Source organism: Carcharhinus amblyrhynchos, chromosome 27 (genome assembly GCF_965287045.1).
Source record: "Carcharhinus amblyrhynchos chromosome 27, sCarAmb.v2.hapA, whole genome shotgun sequence".
In the NCBI taxonomy this organism is placed as follows: Eukaryota; Metazoa; Chordata; class Chondrichthyes; order Carcharhiniformes; family Carcharhinidae; genus Carcharhinus; species Carcharhinus amblyrhynchos.
In genome coordinates this window covers 2,811,650-2,832,299 of record NC_137350.1, presented here as the reverse complement: position 1 = coordinate 2,832,299, position 20,650 = coordinate 2,811,650, and the positions used below count along the sequence as shown (strand labels likewise).

General features: G+C 45.1%; 1 protein-coding gene across 4 annotated transcripts in view; it reads left to right on the top strand.

Annotated features, from left to right (window-relative positions):
• The window catches only part of LOC145359270 (protein TANC2-like), a 1,038,666-nt gene that overhangs the window by 308,506 nt on the left and 709,510 nt on the right, over positions 1 to 20,650 (top strand). For all 4 annotated transcript variants that reach the window (XM_080213802.1, XM_080213801.1, XM_080213799.1 and 1 more), the window contains exon 3: positions 352 to 457. In XM_080213802.1, the coding sequence (XP_080069928.1) occupies positions 391 to 457 (67 nt within the window). In that variant the 5' untranslated portion in view covers positions 352 to 390. The remainder of the gene's footprint in view (positions 1 to 351; positions 458 to 20,650) is intronic.

The window sequence follows — 20,650 nt, the reverse complement described above, 5'->3', positions numbered from 1 at the left end:
AAAATCAAATTATCTCCTCAGTATCACACTGATGTTTGTAGAAGCTTCCTGCATGTATCTTTGGCTAAAGTTTTTGCTGCAGTTACAATATGTGACTATGCTTTATGGGTATTTTGTTAAGTGGAAAGTGCTTTTGGTGGTTCTGAGGTTGTGAAAAGGGCTGTTTAAATACAAGTCTTTTTTTCCTATTAAATACAAGTCATAAAAACAGAAATGTAATTTTTGGTCCTTGGCCATTTTTGAAAGAACCTTTGCTTTGTGAATGTTCCGTTAGATGCGATCAGTGTCTCTCATTGCTTTAGTCTCTCAAAAATGCTGTCATTGACAAAGTTCATTTGTTTTATTTGATAGGATTTGGAGTAGACGCTGACAAGCCCTGGGGGTGAAGATATGTTCCGTAACAGCCTAAAGATGCTTCTCAGCGGTGGGAAGTCTAACCGCAAGAATAGATCGAGTGGTAGGTCGTGTGTTTCATCTGTATACAAGCGTATAAATCCAGCTGCACATTTATTTGATAATGTTTACATCTACATGCTTTGAATCAGAAGTTACTTTGATAGGTGAGATATTGACATATATAGTGACAGTTCTTGAGCATATTTAAGGCTATGATTGATTGATTTTTGGACTCCTAAGAGAATCAAGAGTTCAGTGGATCAGGCTCATAAATGGAGTTGAGGTTGAAGTTCGGCCATGATCCTGTTGAACGGTGGGGGAAACAGGCTCTCAGGGCAATCTGACTTCTGTTCCTTTTTCTCGTGAACATAAAAGAAGATGGAGTCGTTAGATCACTTGTGTATATATCTGCATAGTGACATTGGATGTACAAGATATTAATCAAATAGACTTCCCTATAAGGTAACCAATACCTACATGCAGGCCCTTTTATTCAATCATAATGTTAGAAGTTTACTACCATACACTAAATGTTATATATTGCAGATCGTGTGTATGTAAATATTTAACTGAGCAGTGTTTTAACCCAACATGTTGAACCAGAATTTGCTGGCAAAATGATGAGTTTAATGTGTAAAATCGTTAGCATTTTTTAATGAGGAGTAGCTTGCCTGTGGTAGCAAATCACCACTAATTGCTGGACTGGACAATTTGCATCACTCCACTGCATTGGGAAAATGGCAGTTTGATGACAATCGTCCAAGGTGCAAGAAAAAGCAGAATTTGTACATGAATTACCAATTAAGCTGGGTGTAGGAAGTTTGAGTTGTTAACGTTGGACACCATTTTAACATCAGGGTTTACTTTCCGATAATGCTACTCATTCTCTCCATCCCAGAAAAGAAACTGTTAAAACTGTAAAGTCCCATTTCTGCAGATAATAAATGGGTGTTGGAAATTTTTTAAATGTACAATTTTTAACTGTTTTCTTACTTTGTCTGTTTTATTCTTTCAATGCACTTCCCTCCCCCTTTTTTATTTCTCTTCCTGTACCTGATTTGTCAGTGAGCTATTTCCTTTTCCATTGAACTTCTGTTTATTTCTCAATTCTGAAATCTCATGGTTTAAAGAGATAGGCTGTTGATTTACCAAGGTCCTATCGAGGTTTGCTTTCAGCTCACACCTCCAGAAATTTATAGTGTGGAAAATTTTCAAGCCAAAATCTAAGGGAAACTAACTGAGCACACTTCAGCAGAGTCAGGATCATTATTTCAATGGATAAGAGTTTGTTAGGAGCAGAATAAGGCCACTTTGGTGAACACTAAAATAACCATTAAATAGAATCTCTCCAGTGAAAAAGGAGGCCATTCAGCCCGTCAAGCCTGCACCGACTGTTCAAAAGAGCATCCAACTCACGCCCCCATTTCTGTAATCCTGTGCATTTACAATGGTCAATCCACCTAATCAAAACATATTGGGAATGGTCAATTTCCCTAACCTGCAAATCTTTGGACTGTGGGAGGAAACTAGAGCACCCGAAGGAAACCCACGCAGGCACAGGGAGAACATGCAAACTTGGCACAAACAGTGACACAAAGCTGGATTTGAACCGAATCATTGGCACTGTAAAGCAGCAATGCTAACCACTGTGCCACCAATGCTGCCCCTATGGGCAACCCTATAAAGCTGTGGTAAATCATAATTATAGTAATGTTTCTTCCATCTTCTAATTTTACTACCTGATTTGTATTTCTGAAATACAAATGTTAACTAACTTTCAGGGAAAAGTTTAACAGGATTTTTTTTTAAATCAACAGCTGATTGGCCACATTTTAAGAAACAAGTTTCAACAAACACTTCTTGTGTTTGAGGATTCAGTTATTGCCAAGGGTGGCACAGTGGTTAGCATTGCTGCCTTGCAGTGCCAGCGACCCGGTTTTAATTTCAGCCTATGATTGTGTGGAGTTTGCACATTCTCCCCGTCTCTGCATGGGTTTCCTCTGGGTGCTCCGGTTTCTTCCCACAGTCCGAAGATGTACAGGTTAGGTTGCTGGGCTATGATAAACTGCCTCTTAGTGTCAGGGGGATTAGGAGGGTAATTGTGTGGGGTTGTGAGGTTACGGGAATAGGGCCTGAATGGGATTGTTGTTGGTGCAGGCTTGAAGGGCCAAATGGCCTCCTTCTGCACTATGGACTCTATGAAGATTCTGTCATGGCAAAAGTTATCCTCTAACTGTTTCAGGAAAAGAACACTGATGGTAGTGTTGTAAAGAGGCGAGTAGTTTGTAATTTTAGTATAATTTTAGGACTTTGAGTGCAATTTTTGTTCCAATTTGTTCCTTATTTGTAAAATGACTTCTCATCGAATGATGATGCCATGCTCACCCTCATCAATGGTAGTGATCTATTCCTGAGTGCAGGCAAGTTATTCAGTTGTATGTGGCACCATTGATGAATTTGATTTTGTCCTCAGCCAATGTCCACATAGATTCAAGTACATCAGGGATTGTTGGATAATCATCAGGAATTCAATTATATTGAGGTTTAATGTAATGCACTTGTGATTAGCAATGTTAGGCTGATTTCAGCAAACTTAATGTAGTTCACAGTGTGAACGTGGGATTTCATTGTTGATTCAGCTGTTCACTGCATAAATTCACTCACTCACTCAATGTTGATAATGAGCTTTTTTCCTGATAAAATCTAATGAGGAGTAGAGAGGGGCGAAAGAAAGAAGCTTCGGATAATCCAGCTTTTTCTAGCACAATTTTCTAACGCAATTCAAAGTGTGAGTGGATAATTCAATTTGTAAAATTGAAGAGAACTTCAGTTCACCATTGAGCAAAAGCAGTAGCAATCTTGAACAGGAGTTTGGAAACTGAATACCTGTCTTTGAAGCCCAGCAAAAAAAAACTATGGTAAAACATAGGCTAGTTTGTCTCAGTACACAAAAAGGTCCTTAAGTACAAAACCAATGCTGTAGCACTCACCGTATGAAATGTTTGAAACACAACTTGATTTTACTATGAATCCAGTTATTGGCTTACAGCCCAAAGTAGACTAAAATGTGAAAGCATATTCTATGGAAAAAAACCCAGTATAGACACTGTAAATTTGTCACAAAAATTAAAAATACTCAGCAAGTTGTGAAGCATCTTCGAGAGTAAAACAGACATTTCAAGTGAACAACTTTGATCAGAATGGAAAGATGTTAGAGATGTAATAGGTTTGATGAAGTACAGAGGCACGGGTAGAGGGGAAGGGAGGAAAAAACAAATGATTTCTTTTCGCAATCATTCGGGGAAACTTGGCGAGATGGTTCTAAAATTGGCTTAGTAACAGGAGAATATTCCCTGTGTGTGAACTGAAATCCACTCACCTGATGAAGGAGCAGTGCTCCAAAAGCTAGTGGCTTGTGCTACCAAATAAACCTGTTGGATTTTAACCTGGTGTTGTGAGACTTCTTACTGTGCTTGCCCCAGTCCCAACCCGGCATCTCCACATCATTAGTAATAGGACACAAAGGGTCATCCAGTGAACACTGTTTTAGTGATTGGAAGCCGGTTGTCCATTGGCATGCCACAAGGTTCAGTGCTGAGACCTTTATTACTTATGTATGATAATGTTGAGGGAATGATAAATTGATAAGTTTAAAGGTGACACCAAGATTGATAGGGTGGTTAATAGTGAATTAAAAGGTTGTAGGTTACAGAAAATATAGATGGTTGGTCAGATTGGCAGAGCAGTAGCAGATGGTATTTAGCCCTGATAAATGTGATGTGATGCAATTTAGAAGGAGTAACAAGACAAAGGGCATTTTTAATGAATGGCAGGACACTGGGAAGATGCATCTTGGGATACTTATTCACAGATCTCTGAAGTCGGCAGAGCAGGTGAGTAGGATAGTTAAGGTATATGGGACACCTGCTTTTATCAGTAGTCATGATGTGGAGATGCCAACGTTGGACTGGAGTAAACATAGTAAGAATTCTTACAACACCAGGTTAAAGTCCAACAGGTTTATTTGATAGCAAACACCACTAGCTTTTGGGGCTTTGTCCCTTCGTCAGGCGAGTGGGGAGTTCTGATCACAAACAGGGCATATAAAGGCACACAGTTACAGAATACTGATTAGAACGCGAGTTTATATAGCTAATCAAGTCTTAAAGGTGCAGACAATGTGAGTGGAGATAGCATTCAGCATAGGTTAAAGAGATGTGTATTGTCTGCAGACAGGACAGTAAGTGAGATGTTGCAATTTCAGGCAAGTCATGGGGGTTACAAATAGTGTGACATAAACCCAAGACCCCAGTTGAGGCTGTCCTCGTATGTGGAACTTGGCCATCAGTTTCTGCTCAGCGACTCTGCGCTGTCATATGTTGTGAAGGCTGCCATGGAGAACGTTTACCCGAAGATCAGAGGCTGAATGCCCATGACTGCTGAAGTATTCGCCAACAGGAAGAGAACAGTCTTGCCTGGTGATTGTCGAGCGGTGTTCATTCACCGCAGCATCTGCATGGTCTCCCCAGTGTACCATGCCTTGGGACATTCTTTCCCTGCAGGGTATCAGGTGGGCAATGTTCGCTGAGTTGCAAGAGTATGTACCGTGTACCTGGATGGTGTTCTTACATGAGATGATGGCATCTGTGTCGATGATCCGGCATGTCTTGCAGAGATTGCTGTAACAGGGTTCTGTGGTTTTGTGGTCACTGTTCTCCTGAAGGCTGGATAGTTTGCTGTGGACAGTGGTGTGTTTGAGGTTGTGCGATTGTTTGAAGGCAAGAAGTGGGAGCGTGGGGATGTTGTTGGCGAGATGTTCGTCTTCATGAATGACATGTTGAAGACTCTGGAAAAGATGTTGTAGTTTCTCCGCTCCGGGTAAGTACTAGATGACGAAGGGTACTCTGTCCACTCTGTTCCATGTTTGTCTTCCGAGGATGTCAGACCAGCAGACAAAGGAGGGGCCATCATCGTACTGAACAGAACGGATTACTGCAAAGAAGTATACTGACAACTGAACAACGAGGAACACTACAGATTCAACCAAAGAACGCACCCATGAACTCAACACTCTGATCAAGATCTTTGATCCAGACTTTCAGAGCACCCTCTGTGCTGTCATCCCACATACTCCCCGCGTTGGAGATCTTCACTGTCTCCCAAAGGTACACAAGGCAAGCACACCCGGCTGTCCCATCATATCAGGCATTGGGACCCTGTGCGAGAACCTCTCCGGCTACATCGAGGGCATCCTGAAACCCATTGTACAAAGAACCCCCAGCTTTTGTCGTGACACTACGGACTTCCTACAGAAACTCAGCACACATGGAGCAGTTGAACCAAGAGCACTCTTCGTCACAATGGATGTCTCTGCACTCTACACCAGCATCCCCAACAACGATTGCATTGCTGCAACTGCGTCAGTACTCAACGCCGACAACTAGTCATGATGTGGAGATGCCAACGTTGGACTGGGGTAAACATAGTAAGTAGTTTCCAGATGCAATTTTACAATTCATCCGCTTCATCCTGGGCCACAAGGTCTTCACCTTCAACAACCAGTTCTTAATCCAGACACAGGGAACAACCATGGGGACCAAATTTGTACCTCAATATGCCAACATCTTCATGCACAGGCTCGAATAACGTTTCTTCACTGCGCAAGACCTTCAACCAATGCTATACACTAGATACATCAGTGATATTTTCTTCTTTTGGACTCATGGTGAACAATCACTGAAACAACGAGATGATGACATCAACAAGTTCCATCCCACCATCAGACTCACCATGGACTATTCTCCAGAATTGGTTGCATTCTTGGACACATGCATCTCCATCAAGGACGGTCACCTCACTGTACCACAAGCCATTGATAACCTCACAAGGCTCCACTTCTCCAGCATCCACCCTAAACACGTTAAAGAAGCCATCACCTCCATATACACAGGATCTGCTCAGATGAGGAGGATTGCAACAGACACCTCCAGACGCTGAAAGACGCCATCGTGAGAACAGGATATGGAGCTGACTCATTGATCAACAGTTCCAATATGCCACAGCCAAAAACCGCACCAACCTCCTCAGAAGACAAACACAGGACATGGTAGACAGTGTACCCTTCGTCGTCCAGTACTTCCCCAGAGTGGAGAAGATACAATACCTCTTCCGGAGCCTCCAATATATCATTGATGAAGACGAACATCTCGCCAAAGGCCGTCCCCATGCCCCCACTTCTTGCCTTCAAGCAACTGCACAACCTCAAATAGACCATTATCTGTAGTAAATTACCCAGCCTTCAAGAGAACAGTGACCACAACACCACACAACCCTGCCACAGTAACCTCTGCAAGACATGCTGGATCATCGACACAGATGCTATCATCTCACGTGAGAACACCATTCACCTGGTACATGGTACACACTCTTGCAATTCGGCCAATGTTGTCTACCTGATACGCTGCAGGAAAGGATGTACCGAGGCATGATACACTGGGGAGACCATGCAGACCCTACGACAACGGATGAATGAACATCGCTCGACAATCACCAGGTAAGAGTGTTCTCTTCCTGTTGGCGAACACTTCAGCGGGCACGAGCATTCGGCCTCTGATCTTCGGGTAAATGTTCTCCAAGGCGGCCTTCACAACATATGACAGTGCGGAGCGCTGAGCAGAAACTGATAGCCAAGTCCCGCACTCGTGAGCATGGCCTCATCTTGGGTTCATGTCACGCTATCTGTAACCCCCATGACTTGCCTGGACTTGCAACATCTCACTTACTGCCGTGTCTGGAGACAATACACATCTCTTTAGCCTATGCTTAATGCTATCTCCACTTACATTGTCTGCACCTTTAAGACTTGATTAGCTATAAAGATTCACATTCTAATCAGTATTCTATAAACTGAGTGTGTGTCTTTCTTTATAAGCCCTGTTTGTGATCAGAACTCCCCACTCACTTGACAAAGGGGCAAAGCCCTGAAAGCTAATGGTGTTTGCTACCAAATAAACCTGTTGGACTTTAACCTGGTGTTGTGAGACTTCTTACTGTGTTCATCAATAGTGGCATAGAGTGTAAGTGAAGCAGATAATGTTGGAGTTGTATAGAGCATTGGTTAGACCAGCGGAGTATTGTGCAGTTTGGCCAGCTCACTTCAAGAAGGGTATGATTGCACTAGAGGGAATACAGTGGAGGTTCACCAGAATGGTGCTTTTGAGTTGTAAGGGGAGACCAAATAGGCTTGGATTGTTTTCTCTAAAGCAGAGAAGGCTGAGGGTTGGGGACATGATTGAGACGTATAAAATTATACGTGTAGGCTGGGTGAATATGGACCACCTGGTTTGGTTGAAGGGGCATGGTTTTAGGATAAGGGCAGGAGATTTAGAGGGGATTTGAGAAAAAAAATCACTAATGGTGGTGGGAAGGTAGTGGAGGCCGAAAACCTTACAACCTTTAACATGTCTTTTAGTGAGCACTTGAAACATCCTAACATTCAAAGATATGGGACAAGTGGTGGAAAATGGGATTAGTGCGACTTTAGTGGTAGTTTTTGTTGGTGTGGACTCAATGGGCCGAAGTGCTTTTCCAGCCCTTATGACTGTGTGGTAGCATGATGATGGTGCTACCATGCCAACAAGCTTCTGATGAAGTAGATAAAGCAGGAAGGCAAACCTCTGCAATGCTTAAGTGAAAGAGTTTGGTGCCAAGCTTAATTTGATGTCGAGCACGCAATGTTTGATCTGCAAGTGATTGGACCATGTTCACAGCAGTGCATGAGTAATTAGAAAGGATTCGAGCATGGTAAGTTTCAGATTTATCATGGAATGAGGCTGACTGCAGCCCTTGTTAATACATGAAGTGGGGTTTAGTCACCAGTGATATCTACAGAAGTCACATAAGAACATAAGAAATAGGAGCAGGAGTAGGCCATCTAGCCCTTTGAGCCTGCCCCGCCATTCAATAAGATCATGGCTGATCTGTCGTGGCTCAGTTCCACATTCGCGCCCTCTCCCCATAACCCTTAATCCCCTCTCTTATCAAAAACCCATCAAGCCGCGTCTTAAAAATATTTAGCGAGGTAGCCTCCACCACTTCAACAGGCAGAGAATTCCAGAGATTCACCACCCTTTGAGTGAAGAAGTTCTTCCTCAACTCCGTTCTAAACCGCCCCCCCTTTATCTTGAGGCTGTGCCCCCTAGTCCTACTGTCCTTTCTGAGTGGGAAGAGTCTCTCCACCTCTATCCTATCCATCCCATTCATCATCTTATATGTCTCAATGAGATCTCCCCTCATTCTTCTAAACTCTAACGAGTACAAGCCTAGTTTATTCAGCCTCTCCGCATAGCTCAACCCCCTCAACTCCGGCATCAGCCTGGTAAACCTCCTCTGCACTCCCTCCAAGGCCAAAATATCCTTGCGTAAGTACGGCGCCCAAAACTGCACACAGTACTCCAGCTGCGGCCTCACCAATGCCCTATAGAAAGTTTGATGAGGACTTGTCAGTTGAGGTAGTATGGGCGGAGATTAGAAATAGGAGAGGAGAGGTCACCCTGTTGGGAGTCTTTTATAGACCTCCTAAAAGTTCTAGAGAGGTTGAGGAAAGGATTGCGGAGACAATCCTGGTTAGGAGTGAAAGTAATAGGGTAATTGTTATGGGGGACTTTAACTTTACGAATATTGATTGGAGTTGCTATAGTTCTAGCTCGCTAGAGGGGTCAGTGTTTGTACAAAGCGTGCAGGAAGGTTTTTTGTCTCAGTATGTAGACAGGCCAACTAGAGGTGAGGCTATATTGGATTTGGTGCTGGGAAATGAGCCAGACCAGGTGCTAGACTTGGAAGTTGGTGTGCATTTTGGTGATAGTGACCACAATTCGGTTACGTTCACCTTAGTGATGGGAAGAGATGGGCGTGAACCTCGGGTCAGCAATTTTAGCTGGGGTAAGGGCGATTATGAGGCTATCAGGAGTGAATTAGGAAGCATGGATTGGATTAGGGGATTGCAGGGACTGGGAACATCTGAAATGTGGAATTTTTTCAAGGAGCAGCTACTGCGAGTCCTTGAAAGGTATGTCCCTGTCAGGCATGGTGGATTTGGTAGATCTAGGGAACCGTGGTGCACTAAAAGAGTTGAGTCGATGGTTAAAAAGAAAAAGGAGGCTTATGTTCGGATGAGATTGGAGGGCTCAGATAGTGCACTAGAAAGCTTTAGATTGGCTAGGAGGGAGTTGAAGAGTGAGTTGAGAAGGGCTAAAAGAGGACATGAGAAGACTTTGGCTGATAGGATTAAGGAGAATCCTAAGGCGTTCTATAAGTATGTCAAGAACAGAAGGTTGGTCAGGGCAAGATTAGGGCCAGTTACAGACAGCAGGGGGAAGTTGTGTGTGGAACCGGAGGAGATTGGAGAAGTATTGAACCAATATTTCTCTTCGGTGTTCACGCAGGGGGACATGAATATAGCTGAGGAGGACATTGGGTCGCAGGGGTGTAAAATAGAAAGTATTACGGTTGATAAAGAGGATGTGCTGGAAATTCTTGAGGGGCTGAAAATAGATAAGTCCCCTGGTCCGGATGGGATCTACCCTAGGATTCTCTGGGAGGCTAGAGAGGTGATTGCAGAGCCTCTGGCTCAGATCTTCAGGTCGTCATTGGTCTCTGGTGTAGTCCCGGAGGATTGGAGGATAGCGAATGTTGTCCCATTGTTTAAGAAGGGGAACAGAGACTTTGCCGGGAATTATAGACCGGTGAGTCTTACTTCTGTTGTGGGCAAGGTTTTAGAAAAAATTATTAGGGATAGGATTTATAGTTATTTGGAGTGTAATGAATTGATTAGAAATAGTCAGCATGGTTTTGTAGCAGGTAGGTCGTGCCTTACTAACCTTATTGAGTTTTTTGAGAAGGTGACCAAAGAGGTGGATGGGGGTAAGGCAGTTGACGTGGTATACATGGATTTTAGTAAGGCGTTCGATAAGGTTCACCATGGTAGGCTTCTGCAGAAAATGCAGATGTATGGGATTGTGGGTAATCTAGGAAGTTGGATCAGGAATTGGCTATCAGATAGGAGACAGAGGGTGGTGGTGGATGGTAAATATTCATCATGGAGTGCAGTTACAAGTGGTGTGCCTCAGGGATCTGTTTTGGGGCCACTGTTGTTTGTAATTTTTATTAATGATCTGGATGAGGGTATAGTTGGGTGGATTAGTAAATTTGCTGATGACACCAAAGTTGGAGGTGTGGTAGATTGTGAGGAAGGGTGTCATAGTCTGCAGGGAGACTTAGATAGGTTGCAGAGCTGGGCCGAGAGGTGGCGGATGGAATTTAATGCGGAGAAGTGTGAGGTAATTCACTTTGGTAGGAGCAACAGATGTGTCGAGTATAGGGCTAACGGGAGGACTTTGAATAGTGTGGATGAACAGAGGGATCTAGGTGTGTGTGTACATAGATCCCTGAAAGTTGGGAATCAAGTAGATAAGGTTGTCAAGAAGGCGTACGGTGTCTTGGCGTTTATTGGTAGGGGGATTGAATTTAGGAGTCGCAGTGTAATGTTGCAACTGTACACTACTCTAGTGCGGCCGCACTTGGAGTACTGTGTGCAGTTCTGGTCCCCGCATTACAAGAAGGATGTGGAGGCGTTGGAGAGGGTGCAGAGGAGGTTTACTAGGATGTTGCCTGGTATGGTGGGGAGGTCCTATGAGGAGAGACTGAGGGATCTAGGGTTGTTTTCGTTGGGAAGAAGGCGGCTAAGAGGGGATCTTATTGAAACATATAAGATGATTAGGGGTTTAGATAGGGTGGATAGTGATAGCCTTTTTCCTCGGATGGAGAAAGCTAGCACGAGGGGGCATGACTTTAAATTAAGGGGGGGTAGCTACAGGACGGATGTCAGGGGTAGGTTCTTTACCCAGCGGGTGGTGAGGGATTGGAATGCCCTGCCTGCTGCAGTTGTAGATGCGTCTAGTTTGGGGGCGTTTAAGAGATCTCTGGATAGGTTTATGGACGAAAAGGGATTGGTATAGGCTAGTGGGTCATTGTTTTTGTAACTGGTCGGCGCAACATCGTGGGCCGAAGGGCCTGTTCTGCGCTGTAATGTTCTATGTTCTATGTTCTATGTTCTATACAGCCGCAGCAAGACCTCCCTACTTTTATATTCAATCCCCCTCGCTATGAAGGCCAGCATCCCATTAGCCTTCCTGACCACCTGCTGCACCTGCAAGCTGGGTTTTTACGACTCATGCACAAGGACCCCGAGGTCCCTCTGCACTGTCGCCTGCTGCAGTTTTTCTCCACGTAAGTAATAATCCTTCCTACCATTATTCCTACCAAAGTGGACCACCTCGCACTTGCCAACATTAAATTCCATTTGCCATTTCCTGGCCCATTCGCCCAGCCCATCTAGATCCTTCTGTAGACTCTCCACACCCTCCGCGCAATTTGCCGTTCCACCAATCTTGGTGTCATCAGCAAATTTCGACACTGTACACTTGGTTCCCTCCTCCAGATCATCTATGTAAATGGTAAATAGCTGAGGCCTCAGCACCGACCCCTGGGGCACTCCACTAGTCACCAACTGCCAATCCGAATAGCACCCATTGACCCCCACTCTCTGCCTCCTATTTGACAACCAGTCCTCTATCCACGCTAACACCCTACCCCCAACTCCATGTCCCCTGACCTTCTGCAATAACCTCTTGTGAGGTACCTTGTCAAACGCCTTCTGAAAATCAAGAAAGACCACATCCACCGGCTCTCCTCTATCCACCGCCCTAGACACATCCTCATAGAACTCCAGTAAATTTGTCAGACACGACTTCCCCTTAACGAAACCGTGCTGCGTCTGCTCTATCAAGCAATTCCCCTCAAGATGCCTCGCTATTTCCTCCTTGATGACGGATTCTAACATTTTACCTACAACAGACGTTAAACTAACCGGCCTATAACTCCCTGCCTTTTGCCTGCCACCCTTCTTCAACAACGGCGTAACATTAGCCGTTTTCCAATCTTCCGGCACTTCCCCGGAATCCAGTGACGTCTGGAAAATAACCACCAAGGCATCCACTATCACCTCCGCCATTTCTTTCAGAACCCTCGGATGCATTCCATCCGGTCCTGGGGACTTGTCCACAATCAGCCCCTCCAGTCTGTCGAGCACCGCCTTTCTAGTAACGGTAATGTCATTGAGACCCTCCAGTCCTACCACCTTTCCATCTCTAACACCCGGCAAATTATTCACGTCCTCCTCCGTGAAGACCGAAACAAAAAAGTTATTCAAGACCTCAGCCATTTCCCCATCCCCTACCACTAAGTCCCCCTTCTCATCCTCTAAGGGTCCAACGTTGACCCTAGCCAGCCTCTTCCTTTTTATATATTTATAAAAACTCTTGCTATCCTTTTTTATATTAAGCGCTAGCCCAGCTTCAGTTTCTCCTACCCTTCTTTATCAAATTCTTTGTCAATCTTTGTTGACATTTAAACCTCTCCCAATCCTCTTCTCGCCCACTACTCTTAGCTACTCTAAACGCCTCCACTTTTAATTTAACACTTTCCTTCACCTCCTTCGTTATCCACGGCTTATTACCTCTCCTCCTCTGGTCCTTTTTGACCATCGGAATAAATTTCTGCTGAGCACCAAGAAAGATCTCCTTAAAGATCCTCCACTGCTCCTCAGCAGACCTACCTTCCAACGCGCTCCCCCAGTCCACATTCGCCAATTCTTCTCTCATCCTACTGTACTCCCCTCTGTTCAAACAAAGGACGCGTGTCCGGGAACCCACTTTCTCCTCCTCCATCTGCGCCAGAAACTCCACCATACAATGATCACTCTCCCCAAGAGGATCCTTCACCGCAAGGTCCCTAATTCTACCCGCCTCATTACATAACACCAGATCCAAGATAGCTCGCTCCCCGTCGGCTCCAACACACACCGTTCCAGGAAACTATCCCGGCAGCATTCCAAGAACTCCTCCTCGAGCCCACCGCGTCCAACATGGGTCAACCAATCAATATGCAGATTGAAATCCCCCATAATTACGGCCGTCCCATTCCTGCACGCCACACTTATTTGCGCGTTAACAGCCCGCCCCACCTCCAGATCATTATTCGGGGGCCTATAGACGACACCCACCAGCGTCTTCCTCCCTTTGCTGTTCCTAATCTCTACCCACAATGATTCCACTTTCTGCTCCTTGGCTCCAATATCATCCCTTGCTACCACCCTGATGCTATCCTTAATCAGCAGAGCTATGCCCCCCTCTTTTTCCTCCCGCCTATCCTTCCTAAACACTTGATACCCCTGGACATTCAGCTCCCAGCCCCTGTCACCTTGCAGCCATGTCTCTGTAATGGCGACCAGATCATATCCATTTGTGCTGATCTGCGCCACCAGCTCATCCACTTTACCCCGAATTCTTCGTGCATTCAGATAAAGTGCCTTCATCCCAGCCTTCACCTGGACCCTATTTGCCGGAACGCCACCAACCATACTCACTCCCCTACTCCCTTTATTATTGGGACATCCTCGGCCTCTACCCTTACCTGTACCCTCTCCTTAACTTTAGGCCTCGTAATGTCACCTACCCTCGCACCCCCCCCCCCCCCCCCAATTAGTTTAAAGCCCTGTCTACAGTCCTCTTTACACGATTCGCCAGGACTCTGGTCCCAGCATGGTTCAGACCAACCCCATCCCGCCCAAACAGGTCCCACCTACCCCAATACTGGTGCCAATGCCCCATAAATTCAAACCCATTCCTCCCACACCAATCCCTGAGCCATGCATTCACTTCCTTAATCCTATCAACCCTACGCCCATCTGCACTCGGTTCAGGCAGTAGCCCAGAGATAACCACCTTGTCGGTTCTACTCTTTAATTCCATTCCCAGCTTTTCATACTCCCTCCCCAGATCCTCACTTCGCATTTTGCCTACGTCGTTGGCACCCACATGTACCACAACGACCGGATTCTCACCCTCCCATTCCAGGTTCCTCTGCAGCTCAGATGCGACATCCCGGACCCGAGCACCAGGCAGACAACACACCCTTCTGTGCACTTTGTTATTGCGACAAAGTTCAGTGTCAATACCCTTCACCCCACTATCCCCAATCACTACTAAGTTCCTTTTCACCTTCTCTTTGCCTATGTCCTGCTGCATCACTGTACCATGTGCAGTTTGCTCACCAACCACACCTCCCTCGTCCTCGTCCACACTGGAAGCAAGAGCCTCAAACCTGTTATGCAGATTGAGAGGCTGAGGCCTCCTCTCCCCACCCCCCTTCCTCCTCTCCCCACCCCCCTTCCTCCTCTCCCCACCCCCCTTCCTCCTCTCCCCACCCCCCTTCCTCCTCTCCCCACCCCCCTTCCTCCTCTCCCCACCCCCCTTCCTCCTCTCCCCACCCCCCTTCCTCCTCTCCCCACCCCCCTTCCTCCTCTCCCCACCCCCCTTCCTCCTCTCCCCACCCCCCTTCCTCCTCTCCCCACCCCCCTTCCTCCTCTCCCCACCCCCCTTCCTCCTCTCCCCACCCCCCTTCCTCCTCTCCCCACCCCCCTTCCTCCTCTCCCCACCCCCCTTCCTCCTCTCCCCACCCCCCTTCCTCCTCTCCCCACCCCCCTTCCTCCTCTCCCCACCCCCCTTCCTCCTCTCCCCACCCCCCTTCCTCCTCTCCCCACCCCCCTTCCTCCTCTCCCCACCCCCCTTCCTCCTCTCAGCAGCCCCCTCTTGTTCCTGACCCTTAGAGTTAGCCAGTCCGGGGGGGGTGGATGTTACTTGCACTGACAATGGCACCCTTTCTCCCCCTGATGAGCCTCAGCGTCTGTAGCTCAGAGGCCAGCTCATCTACCTTGAGCTGGAGCTCCTCCAGCAACCTGCACTTACTGCAGACATGGTCACTGGGAAGGACCCTGGGGTCCACCAGTTCCCACATCATGCAGAAACAACACATCACATGCCCCTCCATTATTCATTGTAGTAATGTTGAAAATTTCCACACGAACTTACCTGGCCCTTTTTCTCCACAGCCCTTTTGATCTTAAGCCCTAGTAGCTCACTCTGCTTCCCACTCACTCCGCTGCCCGCTCCAACGCTGCCCGCTGTCTACACCAGGCCTCCTTTTAAACCTGGCGCTGTTTTAAAGCCTGCTCCCCCACAACTCCTTCTAACCACTCCCTCAGAATTCTTAAAGCGGTAAATACAAAAAGCCCGCAAAAATGCTTTTAAATGATTTAAACAGTTCTACAAGGTAAGTTCTTACTACAAAGTGCTTTAAACTTATTTAAACAGGTTTTTAACAGGTAATTTCTTATCTGTCTCTCTGCTCCTTCACTCGTCTGCTCCAGCAAACAATGCAAACAACCGTCGTCAATAATTCTCTCGTATTGCATGAGATGCTTTGGTTAGGTCTCTTTTAGATTCATTGCTTTATACTTATTATCTTTTCAAAATGTTGCTTTGGTTTCCACCGATTTTTGGCAAGGTTGGGGATTATTGTGCTTTTAATATCCCACATACAAGGAAGCACACACAGTATTTTCAAGCAAGCAAAATATTATAGTGCTGTAATTGTTAAAGTCAAAACAGAAAATGCTGGAAATCATTGAACCAGATGGAGAAAGAAATTGTATTTATGTTTCACGTTAATGACTAGTTCTGGTGAAAAATCATTTTCCTGAAAAGTTAGCCCTGATTCTCTGTCTCCACATATGCTGCCAGGCCTGCTGAACGTCATCAGAATTGGAATTGAGAGTTGTATTTACACTAGCAACAAGTTTCACATTTAGTAAAACAAAAATATTTATTATTAATTCTATAGTTAAATTTTATACAGGAGGTCTGTTTGAAAGATTTTTAACATAAAATAAATTGGGTTTATGTTCTCTGGAGTTTTGAAGAATGAGAGGTGATCTCATTGAAATATCCAAGATTCTGAAGAGGCTTTACAGCGTATGTACTGAGGTTATTTCCACTGGCTGGAGAGATCTCAAACACGGAAACATTATCTCAGGATAAGGGGACATTTATGTAAGACTGGGGTAAGAAATTTCTTCACTGAAAGATTTGAGAATCTTTGACATTTTCTACTGCAGAGATTTGTGAATACTCTGTAATTGAATATATTTAAGGTTCAGATTAGATAGATTTTTGGTCTTGCAGAGAGTCGAGAAATATGAGGAGCTGACTGGAAAGTCTCGTTAGAGGCCCAAGATCAGCCATGGTTGTATTGAATAGCAGAGTAGGATCGATGGGCTGTATGACCTAGTCTTACTACTTGTGTTCTTGGGGGTGGTTTAGGTTGGGAACCCAGCCATTGGCTTAATAACGAGGCGGTAAATTAGTAAGGTGGTAGGTAGGGGGATTGGAAATCTACAAGCAATGTAAGCAACGTAAATGTAAACCAAAGAATAAAAGGAAAATATGAAAGATGATTGCTTGACAGTTCTCTAAGTTGGAGCTTCCTCCCAAGAAAGATGGGGGCAGAAATCTCACCATAAGCAGTTAGTACTTCCCCCAGCGTTAATTTACTGAAGGGCAGCCACCAACCTTTCAGTCAGGTGGTTAGGGACCAGGCCGCCTGTAAAATCCAACTAACAATTTCCAGATTTGTAGATGGTAGCAAATTGGGGTCATCACCACTGAGGAGGACTGTACAAATTACAAGAAGACATTAAGAAACTTGAAGAACAAACACGTAATTGGCAAATACAGTTCAACACAGATAATTGAGGTGATGGGAAGAATCAAGAGATGTCAATATGTGTGGGGTAGAGGTACAAAGGGATCTTGGAGCGCAAACACACCAATTGCATGAAGTTTTGCAGCAGGATATATGGCATCAAGGAAAGCAAACCAAGGACTGTGCTTTCATTCTAGAAGGATGGAATTGAAAAGTAAGGAAATTGTGCTCAACCTGTATGAATGCTTGGTTAGACCACACTTGAGTCTAGCTTTCTATTAGGTCACCATATTATATATAAGAAAAAGAACTGGAGAAGGTGCAGAGAGGATTTACAAGGATGACACCATAAATGTGTGAGTATCTGTATCAGGAAAGGATCAGGCTGAGAGGTGAGCTCAGAGAGGGCTTTAAAATAAGAGGTTTTGATAGAAAGGATAAAACACAAATTTTTTTCTTGCAGGGAAGAGCATAACTAGAAGCCACTAATATAAGATAGCCGCCAAGAAATCCAACAGAGAATTCAGACAAAATCTATGTTTAAGGGGAGGCTAGACAAACGAAGGTTAGTTACATTGTCACATTTGGCTGAGGAAATGGGGTATTAACTTATGCATGGGCTTGAGTTCAGCTGAACGGCTTGTTTCTGTGTGTGTATCTTAGGTAATCATATGCCATTTGTTTAGTTACTTGCCCCATCTCTTTTTACTATCTATTATTTTCCCTTTTGTTAGTTACTGTCTCCTACTTTCCAGTGTTCCCTTTCGTTTTTTCCTCTCCTTCCCTCCTTTCCTTCCTCTGTTCTTGCTTAAAATGTGTGTGATGTTTTTCAGTTCTGATGGCAGGCCATTGGTCTGAAACTTTAACTTAGCATGGGGTGAGGCAGGGGAGCGGCAGAAGTGAGAGAGAAAGAAAAACTGCCACCTGAGTATTTCCAGCATTTGCTGTTTTTAATTGAAAACAAGCTGTTAGGTTTTGAATGGAAACAGACTAAAATGTTGTAATATCTGTTTTATTAATTTGTGCGTGCATGAGGTGGTGTTTACCATGATCATTACCTAAGAGCAAGAGTCCCCTCCTATTCAGCAGATCCTTTCACCCACCTCCAGCGTTTCCCCTCCACCTGGATCCCTCTCTCTGGCCTCTGCTTTTGATCTTTTCATTGAGAACTGTGGGCTTGACATCGGCCGTCTCAGTTTCTCCACTCCTCTCAAACCCTCTAACTTGTCTCCTTCTGAACTTGCTGCAATTCACTCTCTTAGGACCAACCCTGACCGGCCGATGTTGTCTGGCAAATGAACCTCTAGCTCATAGAGGCTGAGTGCCAACTCTTGGACGCTTCCTCGTACCTCCCCCGGACCACAACCCAACCACTGAACATCAAGCCACTGTTTTCAGGACTGTCAGTGACCTCATCTCCTCTGGAGATCTTCCCTCCATAGCCTCCAACCTCATAGTCTCAGCACCCTGGGCAACCTGCTTCTACCTCCTTCCCAAAATCCACAAACAGGTCTGCCCCCGTTGGCCCATCATGTCAGCCTGTTTCTGCCCCACTGAACACATTTCCTCATAACTTGACTCCATTCTCTCTCCTCTTGTCTGGTCCCTTCCCACCTATATACTCAATTCCTTTGATGCCTTATGCCATATCAACGACTTCCAGTTCCCCAGCCCAGAACACCACCTCTTCACCATGGATGTCCAATCCCTCTACACTTCCATTCACCACCAGGATGGCCTCAAAGCTTTTGGCTTGTTCCTCGATCAGAGGCCTGAACGATCCCCATCAGACTACTCTCCTTCGTCTGGCTGAATCGGTTCTCTCACTCAACAGTTGTCCTTTTAACTCATCTCGCTTCCCCCAAATAAAAGATGTGGCTATGGGCACCTACATGGGTCCCAGTTATGCCTGGCCCTTTATGGATTATGTGGGCCAATCCCTGTTCCAGTCCTACTCCGGCCCCCTCCCACAACTCCTTTATCAATGCATTGGTGATTATTTTGGTGCCACTTCATGCACTCATCTGGAAAATTGATCAATTTTGCTTTTAATTTCCACCCCTCTATCATCGTCACATGGTCCACCTCTGAGCTTTTCTTTCTTTCCTTGACCTCTGTTTCCATTCCTGGTGATAAAGTGTCCATTAGTATCCATTGTCCTCTGACAATACCACTACGCCACTGCCTCCCCTTAAGTGTTCGTAGTTGGTGCCAATCAAGTGGGCTGCTTTGTCCTGGTTGTTATTGAACTTCTTGAGTGATTTGGAGTTGTGCTCATCCAGGCAAGTGAAGAGTATTCATCGCATTCCTCACTTGTGCCTTGTAGACGGTGGACCGGCTTTTGGGAGTCAGGAGGTGAGTTTCTCACTGCGGGATATTTAGCCTCTGACCTGTTCTTGTAGCCATGGTATTTATATAACCAATGCAGTTCGGTTTCTGATTAATTGTAACTCCCAGAATGTTGGTAGTGGTGGATTCAGCGATGGTATTGCAATTGAATGTCAAGGAATGATGGTTAGATTGTCTCTTGTTGGAGATGATCATTGCTTGTCACATGTGGCGTGAATGTTACTTGCCATTTGTCAGCTTAAGCTTGGATGTTGTCCAGGTCTTGCTGCTTTTGGGCATGGATTCGGTATCTGAGGAATCTGAAATGGCGCTGAACATTGCACAGCTGATATCCCCACTTCTGACCTTACGCTGGAAAGAAGGTCATTGATGAAGCAGCTGAAGATGGTTGGGCCTAAGACATTAGTCTGAGGAATTCCTATTATGATGTTCTGGACCTGAGATGATTAACCTCCAAATAACCACATGACTTCAACTATTAGAGATTTTTTTCCCCCCGATTTCCAGCGACCTTGGTTTTTTTATGGGCTCCTTAAATGCCACACTCAGTCAAAAACTGTCTTAATGTTAAGGATAGTCAGTCTCACCTTGAAACTGAGCATCAGTGAGCAGGTTGTTGCTGAGGAATTACAGCTTGGAGCATTGTTGTTGACCCTTTCCAATATTTTGCTGATGATCGAGAGTAGACTGATGTGGTGGTACTTAGCCAGGTTGGATTTGTCCTACTTTTTGAGTACAGGACATACCTGGACAATTTTCCACATTGGCAAATAGATGCCAGTGTTGCAGCTATATTAGAACTGCTTGGCCAATGGCGTGATATGTTCTGGAACGCAAGCCTTCAGTACTACTACCGGAATATTTGCCTTTGCAGAGCATTTATTTGCCAAATCATTCACATAACCTATTAGAAGCAATTTTGTGTTCCTGTTTTTTTTAACTGTCATTTTTTTATTGTTTAACTCATTACTTTGGAAGGCTGCTGTATCTATTTCCCTTTTAAAAGAAAACTTAAAATCTGATATGTGTTAATTTGCTTGTTCAGGATATCTTCAGTGGAGCTGAAATGCTAAGACACTGCAATTTTATATACTCAAGGGGATCTAGCCCAATTTAAATCACCTAGATCTGAAGCAACCGTTCTACTTTTCTTCCAGTTTTACTGCATTAACTTATGCATGGTTAGATTTTTTAAATGAAAAGAGCCATGAACCGTAGAATCCTACAGCGCAGAAGAAGGCCATTC